Genomic DNA, 17,197 nt, shown 5'->3' with positions numbered 1-17,197 from the left:
GAAAATATCAGTATCGGTTATCGGCCAAATAAATTTTAACATATCAACATATCAGCCAAAAATCCAGTATTGTGCATCCCTAATTTCTACACAAAGAAACCATCCAGAGGACCTGATTTAACTTTGTTGTGATTAATGAGCATGAACTTTGATGTTCTGAACTTCTAAGTCTTATCTGTGTTCTTTGTTTAAAACAGGTTTCTCAGTCCTCGAGGCTCAATGAGTCTAACCTGTATAAAAAAAAAGGTTGAATGAAAAAAGAAAGGTTCAGCTCCAACATACAGCATTAAAACAACGTGGGTTGTGTTCTCTAAAAAGATGACCGGCAAATCCACTTTACCAATATGGCGGCGTCGAATCTCCAAGTTTCCCGCCGGATGACTTTGTTACCGGAACTTCCTGTCCCACCCACATTCCCGTGCCGCTTCCGGGTGGTGGTTACTCCACACACACACACACAAGACTTCAACCATAGAGTCGTCGTTGTCGCTTCGTTGTAAACAAAAGTTACTAAACGGGTTACCCTCCGCGATACAATAAGTGAAAAGACATGCATATCAAATCAGGTAAGTCTGTCCAACATTTCGGGACATGTGATCGCTTATTTTTACTTTTGGAGTTTCTATTTCCCCATTTTGCCGCGGTGTTAGCCGCCGAGCTAGCTGTACCGAAAGCAGCCTGATCACTTTGAATGGGGGGGGTTGGGGGGTTACGAAACTTTGATTTGAGTTAGCGCGAGCGGCTAACTGCTGACTCTTGTACGTTGATAAAAACTGAACGGTAAGCTACACACAACAACCGCCGTTCAATATGTTTTCAAACTGTTTTCTGTTCCAACTTTGAATGGACAGGCGTCGAGTTAAGTTAGCATCGTGGCGCTGCTGGATAGTTTGCTAACGCCGGTGCCTGTGGCTTTGTTGATCTGGATTAAGATTAACGCTCTAAACTTAGATATAATGTGGCGGCATTCAAACACATTAATTTAGCGCCTTCTACGTGGTTCTAGTCGGAGTGAAAGCAGAAGAGTGTGGCGGTTTCTCGAAATTTCTCATATAATGTGGAAGAGCATCATGGTCGCTGTTTGTTTGGTAAGCTGGTGTTGTGTCGGAGTTTGTGACCCTGTGGAAACGTGTTGTCACCTGGGTCTCCTCTTTCATCTTCTCGTCCAGCGCGCTTTTCAATTTCAAACACACGCAAAACTAAATTAAGACGACGAGAACCGACATTTATACACACTTATAGTTAAATAAGTTGATAAAATGTCGAGTCATAGTACCAGTATTTTAAATTGAGTTTTATCCACTTTTCTTTGGGCTTATATTGAGTGGCTGTGGTAGCCATCTTGGATTGGCTCCACATGTTTATAGTATTTCTTGGATGTTTTTTTTTTAATTCTCGTGGTTAAGAGATTTTGCTAACAGACAGGCACAAACGTAAGCCCTTTAATATTGTCTGGCTTAGCTTTTTAAAGTACGTGATATTTTCTTCCAACAAATCCTGATGTTTCTGTTTTATGAAAAGTTGAAAGTGGGGTTCTGTGGAAAACGCTAAACGAATTAGTATCTTACCTGTTGTAGATGTCTTTAAGGACTGATACAGGAGGGAACTCGGAGATCGTCATCATTATGTGGTGAAATTAGTTCTCTGCATTTAACTCGTCGCAACTGAGATACACCCAGGTGGAGCGGTAGCACCCGGATTCGGTGTCTTGCTCAGAGACGCCACGACATGTGGGAATGGCTGCGAGTCGAACGGCGACTTTCTGGTCCCAAGTCGGCAGCCCTACCTCTGCCTCATCTCAGCCCGCTTACGACTAACCGGTAATTGCCACCTTAAAACAACTTCATCCATGATCTGTTACAACGGGAGCTGGGGCCTGAGCTACTGCAGCCAGCTGCTGCTAGCAGTGGGCTTCATCGGACCCCAGGTCCACCTCCAGCCCACGCTGTCCCTCGGCTCGGACTCCCTCAGAAGCGGCATCGCACACTATCAATAAATCAAGAAAACGTGACTACATTTAACCAGCTGTATTAAATCGAGGCAGGAGAAGTTTACGGTTTACAGCGCTGGCCTGTCCGGTACTCGACGCAAGATCAGGAACGGGAAGGGCCGATGTCACGTGGCATTACAAACGTATATGGCCTAGACGACTCCTTTCGCAGAAGGGGAGCACAACCTGTCACGTGTATGATGGGGAGGGACTAAGTGTGGTCTCTTTGGACCTTATGTGATTTAACGTGAGAGTAAAAAAATGAGACAGCGGATAAAAAGCCTTTTCTGTGTGATATAGCGAGTAAATTAAACTCTATTGAGTTGTTGGCCCCGTTTAAACCTGTCTGAACCGGGTCATAATTTCATTATAAACCCGTCTCTGAGCAGATCAAAAACCCGGGGTCAGTCTAGATAAAATACTACCAGTTCCATCATCTTTACCCGCTTCTTCCTTTTCGGGTCACGGAGGTCACTGGTGCCCATGTCCAGCCATCGCTGTGCGAGAGGCGACCATCACGGGGCTAAAACAAGTTCAATCTCAAAATATTTATGCGCCCTTTTTTAATATAATAAATGCAGTTTAACAAAATCGGCATGTTCGATACCAAGTTTACGTAAGTTTTGTTTGGAACGTTTTCAGAGAACGTCCCTGTAAAATAACCAGAGTATACGATGTTGGTAAAGGACGTTAAGACGTGCAGCTGCCAGGAAAAAGACAAACTGTGGAAAATGTTGGAGTGAGGACAGATCGAGACGTCTTCAGTTAATTCCAAATCATTGTTCCGGTTCGAATATGATTTAACACATCGCTGCAGTTTGTAGCTTCTATTCTACGACTCTTATTCAGCAGCTTGTTCCTTTAAGCTGTAAGGACAAAAACGTGGAGTTAGAACTGAGCACTTACAGCGTTTTCTGATTTTTTTTGTAGATTCTTAGATGTGGACAGTGGTTTTGTAAGAGTGTACTAATTCAGATGTCTACATTCTGTTGTCCCCCCCCCAGCTTCATGGGAACTCAGCAACACTGTATGTGAGTCAGACAGCCTGTGCGATCAACCAGTCCTCGTGTCAGCACCCAACTCCGAGCCCCACGTCCGTAACCGCCGCTTGTCTCCCGGTTCTGGCAACAGTGGGGGTGGTGGAGGTGGAGGTTGCATCTCTGGAGGCTCCCAGCCACCCAAGCAGCATTCAGCTCCGGGCGGTCCCACCAGTCCTGGTCACACACACACCCTTACCTTCCGCAAGGACAGAGAGCGCCGGGGCCAGCAGCACAAAGGCCGCAGCATCCGCAGGGAGGGTCAGAAGGGGGTCGGTCGGGTTGGTGAGCGGCCGCTGCAGGTGAACCAGAAGGAGAAGTGGGCGGAGCACAGCCTGTCGCTGCTCAAGCCCCCGCCTGCCTTTCCGGTGCAAGACAGCCCCGCCAAGCTGCAGCCGGCTGTGAGCTACGCTTCCAAGGTGAAGGCTGGAGCGGCAGGTGGAGGTCTGGAGGAGGACCGCCCCGCCATTAACGTGCTGCTACAGAACCAGTGGGGTCTAAGTTTTATCAGCGAGGGGCCCGGCCCCCACCCCACCACCGACAGCCCCCCACCAACAGACGCTAACCAGTCAGCAGACCCGCAGCACAGCACAGTTCTCGCAGCGGAGACGCCTCTCCCCGTCACGACCGTGGTCAGTTCGGCCGAGGGGAACGGAGAGCTGCTGCTCAGCTGTCGCCACCTAGTGGAGGCCTTGAACTACCACAACAGAGGTACGGGTGAAAACAGCAGCTAGAGACCGTTTGTAACGGCCGGAAAGAATGATTTAAACTTTTCTTCTTCTTTTTTGTTACAGAATGGAACATTGCCTGTAACAGACAGAAGAAAGGTAAGCTTATTCAAATAAAGGCTGGTTCTGGAGATACAGTTGTCGCCTGCTGCTGAGAGCAAAAGGCTGCGATGTGTATTTATTACCTTGTAAGGCCCATTTTCCCAACTTATTCTACATTGGGAGGACCAGTGGTGCCTGGGCCCCATCACAAGTGCTGCTGGTGGGATAGACTGTAGAAATGAATGTGAGTCAGTGCAAAGTCCCTGTAAAGATAGAGAGACAAACCTGTGTGTGTCTCGTTAGCAAAACCAGCCGTGGACAGATGTGAATGAAACCTACAGAAAATAAAGAGGGGGGGTTTGATTCCTCTGTATCTGTGGTGGTTCTGACGGTTTGAAGGTTCGGATCAGAACACAAAGATCAGAGTTCATCATCTCGTATAGATGCACTGCATTTCTGCAGGCCTGTCGCGATAAACAAATTATTAATCCCGTGATAAATGAAAATTATCGACCTCATTTTATCGACTTTATCATTTCTTCACGTCTCTTTGTACTGAAGACACTGGATGATAAAAACTCAACTCAGGTGCTCTTCACTGACCCCTCCCATTCCCTTTCAAATCCATTTTAACGATCCAAAAAAGCAGCGAACATGCCAACCTTGGGTCTTGTCCACGGTTGAAACCCGCGCCTTCGTGTAAATGTTGTTTTCCTCCGCAAAAAGAAGCTGAGAACTTGTTTACTGATTTTATTTTTATTAAAAGCTTTGTGTGACAAATGCTAAAGAGCTCAAACCACACGGAGTGTCCGTCATTTTGAGAACTGAAGAGACGGCCCACGTCAAGGGGCATCCCTCCCATTTTTCTTAGAGACACGCTGCTCGCTCCCTCACTACCCATCCTTCAATTCAAACTGTCTTATCATTGTCATATTTCAAACTATATTGTCGTTCATCGCAATAATTTCAGACAAACAAATCACTCAGCAAAATTTGTTTTTATGACAGGCCTAGATTTATGTTGACTTTTAGGACAAACCTGATCTCTTAAATGAGACGGTGAAACGTGTTTCGTTTGATTATTAATTAATCGTTTGCTTTTCTGTTTTCCAGATCCAAAAAGAGTTGTCTGGTACAAGGACGTCCAGGAGCACCCAGCCTAGCAGCGTGACGAGTGCACCACATCAGCACACACCTCCACGCACGTAACACCTATAAAGATGGACACGGTTGAGTCCCGTTCACACGCTGCACTCAGGATGATGTCATCACATTAAGCCACACTGAGACACTTTGGACTAACTCCTTACAGCAATGGACTTTTTAATGCCTTACAGAAAGCCTGCCTTAATAATCACCTCGTTCTCATTTTTAGCTCATCTGTGTACAACTGTTCCTTTTTTAAAAAAACGATCTTCGAGGAGTCTAATTTAGTTTGTTTGGAAGCTGTGGTTTTATCAGACTGTCTGTTGTCAGTCGAGCACTTTGTTTAAAACTCTGACCAACCCCCGTGTGTGCGAGAAGTCCTGAGCGGCGCTTTTTAATTTGTCTTTGCCCACTCTTAACCAGAAGAGCGTCTCCTCCCTGCGTACAGTTTGTGTTTATTGAAGCGGGGGGGGGTTCGGTTTACAGAAGGGTGTAGTCAAAAGACACACGTTCGCCCCTTCTCACGTCTAATCTTAATGCTGTTTGTTTTTATTTGGTCTCAGTCGGGTGAATGTTGTTCATCGGTCCGTACGGGATGACGCCACGTTCTGTTTGTAGAAATTTGAATTCAAAATACACTGGAGAAATGAGAAAAACAGTATTACTTAATAAATTTGAATATACTTGAAAACATTTTGTCTTTTAATTTAAACACTCCAGAGTCCAAAGACACACGGTCAACTCGTCTTTTCCTAACGGACGTAACTGACACTCTGACATAAGTAGAATCCCAAGTTGTGTTTTCTCCACGGAGATATTCCATCCTTTATTATTTCTGAGCGCAGTCAGTCTCTCCACGTCACCTCCACCTCGTCTGTTCTGTACCTGCAACACAAGAACAAGTCGATAAATATCAGCATGAAGTAACACCAATGACGAAAGATAAGTTAAAAACTTGTTTCAGACGGGCAAAGGAAGGTTGCCATGAATACGTTTACCGTATTTTTCAGCCTATATGTCACTATTTATTTTCATAATTTACATGCCCTGCGACTTATAGATCAAAGTGACTTATTTATGATTTCCCCCATATTTATAAACAATTTTTGGCTGAGATGACCGTTTTCATTCATTCTGACTGAAAAAATTGAACACTACCATTTTCAGCCACTAGATGGCAGCAGTAGTAAGGCATGCTGTTGTATCATGTAATATGTAAAAGTGGCTGAATGACAAATACAAAAAAACCACATCAAAAACAACTGGGCTTTATTTTACTTTATACTTCATTGTTTTTGTCTTGAACTTATTTGAAGTTACCATGTCCTGGATGACTGAGAATCTTGACCAGCTATTAATGACACAATCAGCCTGCCATAACCTGACACCTTCGTTCTGCTCGCTGCTTGGAGCAACTGTCAAACCAGCTGCACCGCCCCGGCAAAATGCAGCTAATTTGACCATTAAAGTGCATTTATTAATCAAATGTTAGACTGAGACACACCTTTACTATAATGTTGAGCAAACAAATTTTTCATTCAACCTTTTATTTAGACAGGTAAATCCCATCGAGCCTCCAGGACTCATTTACAAGAGACCTGAAATAATTGTTTTTTAGTGTTAATCTTGTTAAATTTGTGTTAAAGTCCTCCCGTGCACGCTCCCGCGGCTTCCATTTGGCAGCCAATCAATTTTGGACACAACACCGGCCCACATTTCTGGGTCGTCAGTGGTGATGCGTAACAGATGCGACGTATAAGACAAAGCGATATTTACGGCGGAATATACGGTAATCGGCACCTCCAAATCTGATCATCAAATCATATCCAAATCCTCAGTCAGAAAAGGCTGGATTGCTCTCTTCAGGTCGAGGGTGAGGTTTTGCCTCAAGTGGAGGAGTTCAAGTATCTCAGGGTTTTTTTGTTCATGAGTGAGGGAAGAATGAAGCGTGAGATATGACGGATTGGTGCAGCATCTGCAGTATTGTGGACCCTGTGCTGGTCTGTTGTGGTGAAGAGGGAGCTGAGCTGTAAAACAAAGCTCTGTTTACTGGTCAGTCTATGTTCTTCCTACCCTCACCAGTGGTCATGAACTCTGGGTAGTGAGTTTCCTCTGCAGGGTAGCTGGACTTCCTTAGAGACCGAGTGAGAAGTTCAGTTATCAGGAGAGACTCGGAGTAGAACTGCTGCTCCTATACATCGAGAAATCAGTTGAGGTAGTTCAGGCTTCCTGGGCACCCCTCTGGGGAGGTGCTTCGGGCATGTCTGACTGGGAGGAGACCCAGGACCTGCTGGAGAGACTACATTTCAGTTGGCATGGCAACAACTTGGAGTCCTCCTGGAAGAGGTGGGTGTGGAAAGAGATGTCTGGACCTCCCTGCTCAAGATGTTGGATGGATGGACAATGTTTAACAGACAAACTAAGCTTCAAAAATAAATCTGGATTGTGCTCTTGAGTTTTTATCCTGTTACAGCTGAGGAACTGCTTCATTCATCCATTCAACCTTTATTTAGACAGGTTAATCCCAGTGAGCCCCGAGGACTCATTTACAAGAGACCTGATTTGAACAAAGAATGATGACAACAATGGACAGTTAAAAAAGTCATACAGATTATTAATTTTTTTTAACAAATAGGATGGCTAAAAAAAAGAAACGTAACAAAAAACAGATAAATTCAAAGGTGAAGGTAGAAAACTAAAACATATTGATCTCCACACCCACCCAAATGACAAATGGGAATTGGTTGTGAATGGAGCGTAAACCAGAACGGTGGGAGGAATTTAACTGGGAACACGTTTCAATACATTTGTATCTTTGAACCTTGCTTCATTTTCCATGAACACTGATCCAGTTCAAATCAGTTTATCAGGGTGCCTCTAGTTTGACATAAAGTAAAAAATGGTCAAAAGAAAATATTGTTTGGGAGCGCTGTCAGCTGTTTAAAACGTTATAGAGGCTATAATATACACACGCTAACGATAACTGGTGCCTTCAAGCTAATAGCAACAAATAGCCACTGGGTGTTTTGTCATCGTTGTGTTCACACTGAACAACGAGCAGAGAAACAAGTTTAGACCATCTCCAAGCAGCTTCGGGTTCATCTGATCACAGTTGTCCAAGTTATTCAAGAGTATAAGCTTCAAGGAACTGAAGCCAACCTGTGAGAATGTGGACGCAAGAGGAAATGCAACCCCGTGTTGATCGGACAGTTGAAAACAGCCACCCAGTCTTTTTACACCAAATTTGACAAAGAACTATGTTTATTTATTTATTATTATTTGCAAGCACAGAGAGCAGCAGCAGCTAACTGTAGCACTTCCTGTCTGGGCGACTTCCTGCAGGAATATTATCATTTCTGCTAAAACATGTTTTTAAAACTGATGTAATGATTTTGAAGAGGATTTATAGAAAACAAGCTGAGCTCCAGTCGAGGTACACCACGTCATATTTTGTATCAAAACAAGCCACGGGAGAAAACGTCCACTGGAGGCAGGAACACAAAACAGCATGTTGACTGGAACCAGTTACTGGGTCTGATGACACTTTGTGACCAGTCTGAAGGTACCAGCAGGTTCATCTGCTTTTGTAAATATGATAAACAGCGGAACTGTGAACATCTACCTTTGTGTGATCCATGAGTCCTTCAGCTCTGTCACCTGACCGGACCGGAACATCTCCCAGCCAGCTTGAGCAATCATGGCTCCGTTGTCTATGCAGAACCTGCAGCAGAGAGGGTTCAGGGGAGGCCTGAGCAGGTCACATGATGACTGCACGTTTGGTCCAATAACACTGGTTATTCTTCACCATGTGGTACAGACCAGTACTGCGCTGAAGTTTACTGGTGTAAAACCTGAACCAGCTCCATTACTGGAACCAAAAATGAGGATTAAATGCTGACCAACCGTTCATCTGTGGCAAACAGCTTGGCTCCTCTCTCTGTACACATGATCCCCATCATGTCCTGCAGACGGAGGTTACCTGAGGAGCAAAGCAGAAAGGAGGAGCTCGGCTCTCAAAGGTTCAGACTGATACATGTGTGACGCTCGTGGTACTTCTCTCCTGCATGGTGACAAGTCACACCCAACTCGTTTAGTGTGAAACAAATAATCCTACAGTAACAAAGAAATTCTTTCCACCTCAAGACACCATCCTGTTGTCCAGCTGAGGATGTTGACAGCCCCGACGGAGATGACAAATGACACTTTCTGAGTCCTTGGTAGTTGAGTGAAACAAGCACTGCGTACGGCACATTACACAACAAGAAAAGACCTGGCATGACCTCCTTGACCTTGGAGCTGGGCTGAGGAAGAGTTTGAGACCTTCCATCTAGTGATGCTGCAGCTGTGTATAAGTTTGGTTAAATATCTGGAGCGGATCCGAAGTTAAAGCTCAGACAAGAGACAGTGTATGGACTGATGGAGACTGTAGTACATCCACCTGTAAAACTTTAAATAAGTTGAGAAACACTGTCCAAATAAATACTGCTTGGAACAATCAAAGCCACAACTCTTTACTGAAGCGTTTACTCAGAACTCAGATCCTTCTGATGAGCTGATTACTGTCAGACTCAGCTGAACTATCCCTTTAGGAAACAACTGGATCGTGTGATGTTTGCAAGTGACTTTATAGCATTAAAATGTTGACATCCAGAAGTTACCCTTCACCACATCATCCATAAAGACAAATTATGTTTCATTTTATGAAGCTGTCATTTACTTTGTTTGTCCTGGACTCAGAGTGATAGAAAATATCATCTTTGTGCTTCTACTCATCAACCTAAATTAGTAGAATTAAACATGGACAAGGTTAATTATAGAAATAACATGGTGGGGATTATTATTATTATTATGAACCATCCTGTAGCTTTAGGTTCCTTAAGAGAAAAGTGGATCACTTTACATAACTGATTAAAAATGCTATATTTCAATATTTTGGTCCATAATTAACTAGTCAATCATAAATCAGCTTAAAATAAAAATCAGCTTTAAATTACTTATTTTAGTCATTTAAAGGCCTTTAGTTAAAATAAATAAATAAATAAATGTGACTATTTATTTATAGTTCTTTACTTGTGCATGCTTCAGTTCTGATAGACCACCAAGCTGCTGCAGTCTGCTCCAGCTGCCAGCACTGCCATGTTTCCAGTCCAGCCAACTGGAGTCGGCTGGACTGAACGCTGAGCGGACGATTCTTCAGTCTGCATGAAAGAGAGTTTGCTTTTTGCACTAAATGTATACTCAAGAGCAAGCCTGGTTTTGCTCTTTACATCCAAACTGAAACAATTTTGTCTGTCGAGATGAGACGAAACTCCACAGCAACGTCCACCCATGATGAGTGCACCTCTTTCAAACAAATTACGTAATTCCTGCATGAGAGTGGGCCAATATAAAAATCCTGCGTTTAAAGACGAGATAAAAAATTAAATAAAAAAATCTTACTGAAAGAAAGGCATTATTTTATGATGTGAAATCTATGGAATCAAAAAAATGCATTTATAATGGGTTTTCTATATGGTCGTTTTCCCCCCAAATGAACACTAGAGGGCAGTAATCAAACAATTCTGACAAACTAAAAAATAATAATTTTTTTTTTTTTTTCCTTGACTGTCAGAAACAAAATAAAACAAAAATAAATGTGTGGCTGATTTTATCCCTATGAGATCTAAAGGTTAAAAAGCCACCCTGGGCACCATGTATACATTTAAATGAGTAAAAAACATTATTTCTAGAAACAAATCTTCACTTGACAAGATTTATTGTCATTTTATGTTACCAATGTGGAACTTACAGCCAACGCCCCCAACAATAAGGACCTCCTGGGAGCCACAGTGAGCCATGGCCCGCTCCGTGATCTCCACGAGCATCGCGAACACAGTCTCCTGCAAAGTCACAGCAACAACATCAAGTTTCATCATTTAGTGTCAGAAATGGAGCTGTAAACATGTTTGGGAATTCACCATCTTTAATTGACCTATAACATTTTGAGAACAATTTGTAGGACTTGTGGTGTACGGAGTAAAATAAACTTTTATTACCTGAAGTGAGAAACACAGATCTTCTGCTGTGCACTGACCAGAGCTCAGCATTTTGTTAGCAGCTTCCTGTCAAAAGAAACGACTATTAGGATTGGACAAAAGAAAAATGAAGAAGTGCATTCATATATTAACAGGTAGGTTAGCGTCATTACCATTTGTACCTATTGTCAGTCCAATTCTTCAGCTAATGAGCTAATATTAATAACTAATATTATTGTCTTTATGTCTGCCAGTTGGTTCGTTTTCCTCTCCGACCCTTTTGAACTGGTCACCCCTGGTGTTGCTGCTGTCTGAAGGAGATCGAGTTGCTTGTGTGACTGGTCCGAATGTTGTGCGTGTGTTTATGCAGATAAGTGGGTGAACTACACCAGTGTCATTACCTTCAACTGCTCTGCTGAGGAGCTGATGGCCGAGGTTGTTGGAAAATACAGCCAGTTTCAGGACTGTTTCAGTAACACTTACAGTCCAAGAACTTGGTGAAGGAGAACAATTTTTCTGCAGAGACATGGTATGCTGACCGGAGTACGCCTTGGCTGGACAGCGAAGAGACTGTCGGAAGTTTGGAACAGATTTGCAAAGACCAAACAGCGCAGTATGTACGGTATAATACTAGGGATGCACGATATTGGAATTTTGGCCGACATCCGATATGCCGATATGTTAAAACTTATTTGGTAAATGGTAAATGGACTGTACTTATATAGCGCTTTTCTATCTTATCGAGATACTTAAAGCTCTTTACACTACAGTCTGTGTCTCATTTACCCATTCATCCAGCACTCTACTAGATCTATACAAAGCTAAATGAACAAATCATTCTAAAGAGACTAATCAGTGATGTATCACATTCACACACTGATGGGACTCACATCAGAGGCAATGAGGGGTTCAGTGTCTTGCCCAGGGACACTTCGGCATGTGACTGCTGGTGGATTCGAACCCCCAACTCTTGCAATGGAGGACGACTGCTCTAACCACTCAGCCACAGCCGCCCTCTGGTAACGATAACGATACGGATATTTTTACTATACTTTCCTTTGTCAGAACATATTCCTCTTATTTAGGCTTATTTGATACAAAAACTGTGTAAGAGCTGTAAGAGCTGGTGACATATATTCAGTAACAGCCATGTGATATGTATAGCACTTTAACTTATATTAAATGAAAAGTGTTAAATGTTATTTATTAGCATTAGTCACCTGGGATGCTGTCTCACTTGTGAAGGCTTGTTCCAGGTTCCTAGTTGCAGTGTGGGATCCTCTGCACTCTGTGCATGAAGCACAGACTTTTTAAGTTCAGTTTTTGTCTATCCATTGTGCTGTAAGTAGGGCTTTAACAGACTACTCGAGTAATCTACACATCGATTCCTAGGACACCTATCGAGGTTTCTAATTTCACGTCGAGTATTCGTGGTGACGTCATTACGTCGCCGTTACATCATTGCGTCACGTGTCACGTGATCCGCGCCGGGCGCGGGTTACAAAATGGATTCCTCCAAGCAAACGGATGGAGCGGAGCAGGCCCAGTCTTGGCGAACAGGTAGAAATGCATCAACAGTCTGGAAATATTTCACTAAAGATGAATCTTCCGGTTCAACTACCGTAAGGAAACAGAAAATGAATCAACTTCCTGACTGCTTGGTGCTCGTTGCGAACCGGTGTTACACCGTATTCTGTGACCACCATAAATTGTGACCGTAGGAGGCGGTGTTGCACTGTTGCAGGTCACAGAATATGGCGTAACACCGGGTCCAATCGACTGAACCAGAACCAGCTTCCTCTGACCTTGTTTCACAAACTAAAAGCAAAAAATACTAATCTCTAAACCTATAAAAAAACCTATAAACATATTAATCTCTAAAACTAAACCTAACTCGCACCACTGCAGGCGGTGGTCCGGGGTGGTCAACCCCCCCATTGTTTTTAGTTTCATTTTTGATGTGCTGCACGTTTCTTTCAATTTTGCAGCTTAATAATAATAACTAATAGTTTTGTTTTTCCTGTGACTTATTTGCAGTATGATAAATGGGAGGAGCATAATATACGCTCCCAATGTTTTGTTGGTATTTTTTGTGTAAATAATTACCTTTTTTGCGGTTTTATTTATTTATTTATTTTTGTATCTTTAGATCCTATGATGTCATCAAGTACTCGAGTTCTACTCGAGTTTTATTATGTTAATGTCGAGTTTAAAAATTATGTAGTCGTTCAACCCCTAGCTGTAAGACTAATCATGCTAACGAGGCTAACACGACGTCCAAATGTCTGTGGTAAAACTCACCCAACAAGTCGTGCTATCGGCTATTAGCTTCTCAATGACGTTGGAAATGACGGCTTGTAACTCGAGTAAGGCTACGTCAGAAAAATATCTCTGACTGGGGACGATGTAGCGAGACTCAGCATAGTCCAAGAATCTTCAGAATCTGACGTCCTCAACGAAAAAAAAAACACGTCCACACCACCGACATTTTGACTTTTCCTCTCTGCCGTGATCAGGTAGGCGCGTGTGACATCATCACGTTGTGCTGCCACTGCAGGCACCCTTGTCATGGGTTGTCATACAAAAACGTCTTTTATATCAGTGAGTTATTTTGATGGACTGGCCGATGTCTGATACTGAACTTTAACGCTAATATCGACCAATACCAAGCCGATAATATCGTGCATCCCTAATATAATACATATCTTTTGTTGTGGTAAGGGAAGCAATGGTGGACATATTTGGGGGAGGGGTCTCCCAGGAGTTCTGCGCTGCAGTTTATTGTGGAGTATGCTATGCTGACAAGAATGTTTTAAAACTACAACGGTGGCAGCAGACTTCTTCAGTTGTTGAGAGAGGAGCCTTAATCTGAACTGAATTATTACGAGACTAACCTGTATAAATAAAGGTTGAACAAATTATGGATTAACAATAGCTTGGAAAAGTCTATCCAACACGTCTGAGTCTGGATTACCTCTAAGCCTTTCACTAATATCAGTAACTAGCAATATTCTTAAGTTTTTTTTAAAACACTTGCATGGCCTGAGTGTATAAAACTTATAATCATTATATTCTATGACAGTGAATAAGAGCACTTGAGACTAAAAGGGTGGGTGCTGGACTTTAAACATACACTTCTAAAAGACAAGGAATTTTATTATTTTAGCTTGTTTGATGCGTGTGATTTTCCAAGTGGTCAGTTGGTGATTCGATACTGGTTTCCCCCACCAGTTGCCCTTGATCTGTGCGTGAATGTGACTTGAGTGGTCAGTAGGACTACCGTAGATATTCATCTGCTCCAAAGGACTTTCTCTGATTTTGATGTGAACACCAAACAGTAGCACTGACAGGCTGTGCTTCAATCATGCACATTATAGAAAATTAATGGTAAAATAAATAAAAGCTGTTCGTGTCCAAACATTTCTTTATCCAGCGGAAGTTTTGCAAATAAGCCGACTGCTTACCTCAATATAGGACAAAATTCCAGAAAACGAGACGTCCATTCCTTTGACCGTATACGGCAGCTCCACGTACCGAGTCCCTCTGACAGCAGGGACAAGAAAACATGAAGGGTTTCAAATTAAATACAATCGGACAGGGCTTCGTTCTCAAAGTGTGGGGCGTGCATACCCTAGAGTAGGGGTGGTTATTATTGGATGTCATTGATGTTTTTGGAAAACAACGGATCAGAATGCTTTTTACAGTCATTGCACAGAAGCACAACGAAACTTCACTTCAGTACAGCCCGTCCAGAGAAACACAAAGACAACCGAACAACATAAGACATGGGTAGACGGGTGCCTGAGGCTGTAAAAGATGTTTAAAATGCGTAAGAGAAAAATAAAAATGTGTACAACAACCATTTTTAATGTATGAATGGAACATTAAGTATAGCAACAACAAATATTGTGACAGAAGTAATAGCTTGTGGGGGCGGGTGATTCTCCCACACTTTTGACAACCCCTGCAACAGGACACACAAATAAAGTCTGAATATCCAACAAACACACCGAATGCTTCTACTCACTTTTTGGCCATCTGCTCGATGTTGTAACCTGGACTTGGGTCGTTAGAAATCTATGTGGAGACAGTCTCACATGAAAAGTTGAACGTAGAATAAATATTAATCTGTGACCATAAAAACTCGTACCTTAATAACGCGAGCAAACCTGTCCAAACAGTTGCCAACTGCTATGTCAATAGTCTCCCCAAATATTCGGTACCGTCGCTCCGAGTAGGCAATAACCTGCGGTACCAGAGGGAAAAGAGCCAAAGTTTATTATGCCTGATCATCCGGAGCTCAGTGAGTCACTGTGCTTAAACCAACCTGAGTGTTGCCCCCGCTAACATACAGCACAGTGGGGTTGTTGGCTTTGGTGATGAGTCGGCCCATCTCAATGTGTCCGATACAATGGTTGACTCCAAGGAGCGGCTTCCCCCAGAGCTGCGCCACCGTGCGAGCCACTAGAGCTACGGTTACTAAGGGAGCCCCCATACCAGGACCTGCGGCAAAAGACAACAAGGACAAAAATTAACAAACGTCTTGCATAATCAGAATTGCGATGCAATTTTTCCCCCCAGACCTTTCGTGTACGCCACACAGTCGATGTCTGCGGGCTTCAGCCCCGCTTGCTCCAGCGCCTCCTTCAGGACAGTCAGTACAACTGCACGGTGGTGTCTGGCTGTATCGCTCGGCATGAACCCTGATGTGTTCAAAAGAAATGTGTTCAAAGTTACTCAGATGAGTGCACGGAGCGGGTTTAACTGACCTTACCTTGACCGGGAGGTGTAATGTAGGTTCGTCTCGGGTTGGAAAGCACTTCGCCGTCCCTTATGATGCCAATGCCGATCTTATTGGCACTTCCTTCGAAGCCAATCACTATCGTCATGGCAGCTGATAGAGAATGATACAAAACATCTGCCTGTAAGGATCGGGTATTCTTTCTGCATGAAAGCCAATTAGAGTTTCTTAAAGGGTAATTATTTCAAATATCTTTGCAGATATTAAATATTAAATGATTTCTCTGAGTGACAAATCAATGTGTTAACTTGCTAAAATAAATGTGACTGATCTCATTACAAAGAAAATAACACATTTTCATCATTTATTTGATGACCCCGTGACTACTAAGATAAATTGAAGTGTGTTAAGCATTCAACAGACAGTTGTCAACATCAGTTTCATCTGATTTAATGTCAGTGGAAAAAATTGTCGTGGGCATTTTTATACACAGTATATAAACATCTGATTTCAACTGTACACCACTTGAAACTCCCGAACATCAATTCTTATTCTTCTTTCGGCTTTTCCCTTTTCAGGGGTGTCCACAGCGGGTCATCCTCCTCCATCTCTGTCCTCTGTCCTCACTCCAACTACCTCCATGTCCTCTCTAACTGCATCCATATATCAGAATCAGAATAAACTTTATTGGCATTGCACCGAGATACAACGCAAATATGTACGTACAGTCGTCCGAAGGAGTTGAGATAAGTCCGGCATCAAGGCCACAGTTTGGGTCAGGCTGAACTCGTAATTGTTGTTTCTGCCTTTAAAGTCTCGCTGGTACATATTCTCTGATGGAAACTCCAACACAGCCGAATTGATCCTTTACTCCAAAAGTCGAGCTCGCAGCTTCTCCAGATTATTCCACCATTCATGAGTGCTGCCAGGGAGAACACAGTCCTGATAACAGCTGCTCCAAATCCCTGTCACAGCTCCACATTCAGTCCGAGCACTGTCAAGCTTCAACACATCCACACAAATTTGTAGACAACCAGATTCCACCAACCCAAACAGTAGAATCTAGTCGTCATCATGAATCCAATTTGTTTCACTTGTTTCACTTCCACGTTTCCTTCGAGGTAAGAGGGTCCTCCTCACCCTGACTCCTGTCGGGAGGAGTTGATCGATTTTGTTGAGAGACCAGCTGATCCTTCCAATTAAGAGGTATGCAGGAAAAAAAGAGCACAGCAGGGAAGCGTGTGTGTGTGTGTGTGGGGGGGGGGGGGGGGGGGGAGACAGGGAAACACGTCTGGTTTCACCGTAGAATAGCAGGAAAAAAATATATATACATCTCCTCTTTGTCTTTTTCCTGGCAGCTGCATTTCTAACATCCTTCTACCAGTATACCTACTGTCCCTCCTCTGGACATGTCCTGTAGATGTCTGTGATGGTGGGGAGACTGACTCCAACAGTGAGCTTTCTTGATCAGGCTGGTGGTGTTGTTGCTCCAGCTGAGG

The 17,197-nt window shown here is 43.2% G+C and overlaps 2 protein-coding genes across 2 annotated transcripts in view; one reads left to right on the top strand and one right to left on the bottom strand.

Annotated features, from left to right (window-relative positions):
- Window positions 1-434: 434 nt before the first annotated feature.
- Window positions 435-5,655, top strand: si:ch211-214j24.10 (uncharacterized protein LOC558894 homolog). The gene is made up of 4 exons (XM_037695952.1): window positions 435-566; window positions 2,995-3,738; window positions 3,822-3,854; window positions 4,911-5,655. Exons 1-4 carry the CDS (start codon window positions 551-553, stop codon window positions 4,958-4,960), a joined length of 843 nt encoding a protein of 280 aa, XP_037551880.1. The 5' UTR covers window positions 435-550; the 3' UTR covers window positions 4,961-5,655.
- Window positions 5,656-5,696: 41 nt separating this feature from the next.
- The window catches only part of LOC119428286 (O-sialoglycoprotein endopeptidase), an 18,680-nt gene continuing 7,179 nt past the window's right edge, over window positions 5,697-17,197 (bottom strand). Inside the window, exons 2-12 of the mRNA XM_037695951.1 lie at window positions 15,732-15,853; window positions 15,541-15,660; window positions 15,285-15,460; window positions 15,108-15,203; window positions 14,985-15,034; window positions 14,422-14,500; window positions 10,979-11,044; window positions 10,732-10,822; window positions 8,847-8,922; window positions 8,566-8,664; window positions 5,697-5,828 (exon numbers count right to left, since the gene is read on the bottom strand). Coding sequence (XP_037551879.1) covers window positions 5,789-5,828; window positions 8,566-8,664; window positions 8,847-8,922; window positions 10,732-10,822; window positions 10,979-11,044; window positions 14,422-14,500; window positions 14,985-15,034; window positions 15,108-15,203; window positions 15,285-15,460; window positions 15,541-15,660; window positions 15,732-15,846 — 1,008 coding nt within the window. The 5' untranslated portion in view covers window positions 15,847-15,853 and the 3' untranslated portion in view covers window positions 5,697-5,788. The remainder of the gene's footprint in view (window positions 5,829-8,565; window positions 8,665-8,846; window positions 8,923-10,731; window positions 10,823-10,978; window positions 11,045-14,421; window positions 14,501-14,984; window positions 15,035-15,107; window positions 15,204-15,284; window positions 15,461-15,540; window positions 15,661-15,731; window positions 15,854-17,197) is intronic.

This window comes from Nematolebias whitei, chromosome 22 (assembly GCF_014905685.2).
Source record: "Nematolebias whitei isolate Nwh7 chromosome 22, NemWhi1, whole genome shotgun sequence".
Taxonomy (NCBI): Eukaryota; Metazoa; Chordata; class Actinopteri; order Cyprinodontiformes; family Rivulidae; genus Nematolebias; species Nematolebias whitei.
Note: the sequence above shows the minus strand (reverse complement) of the source record. Positions and strands in the feature narration are given on the sequence as shown.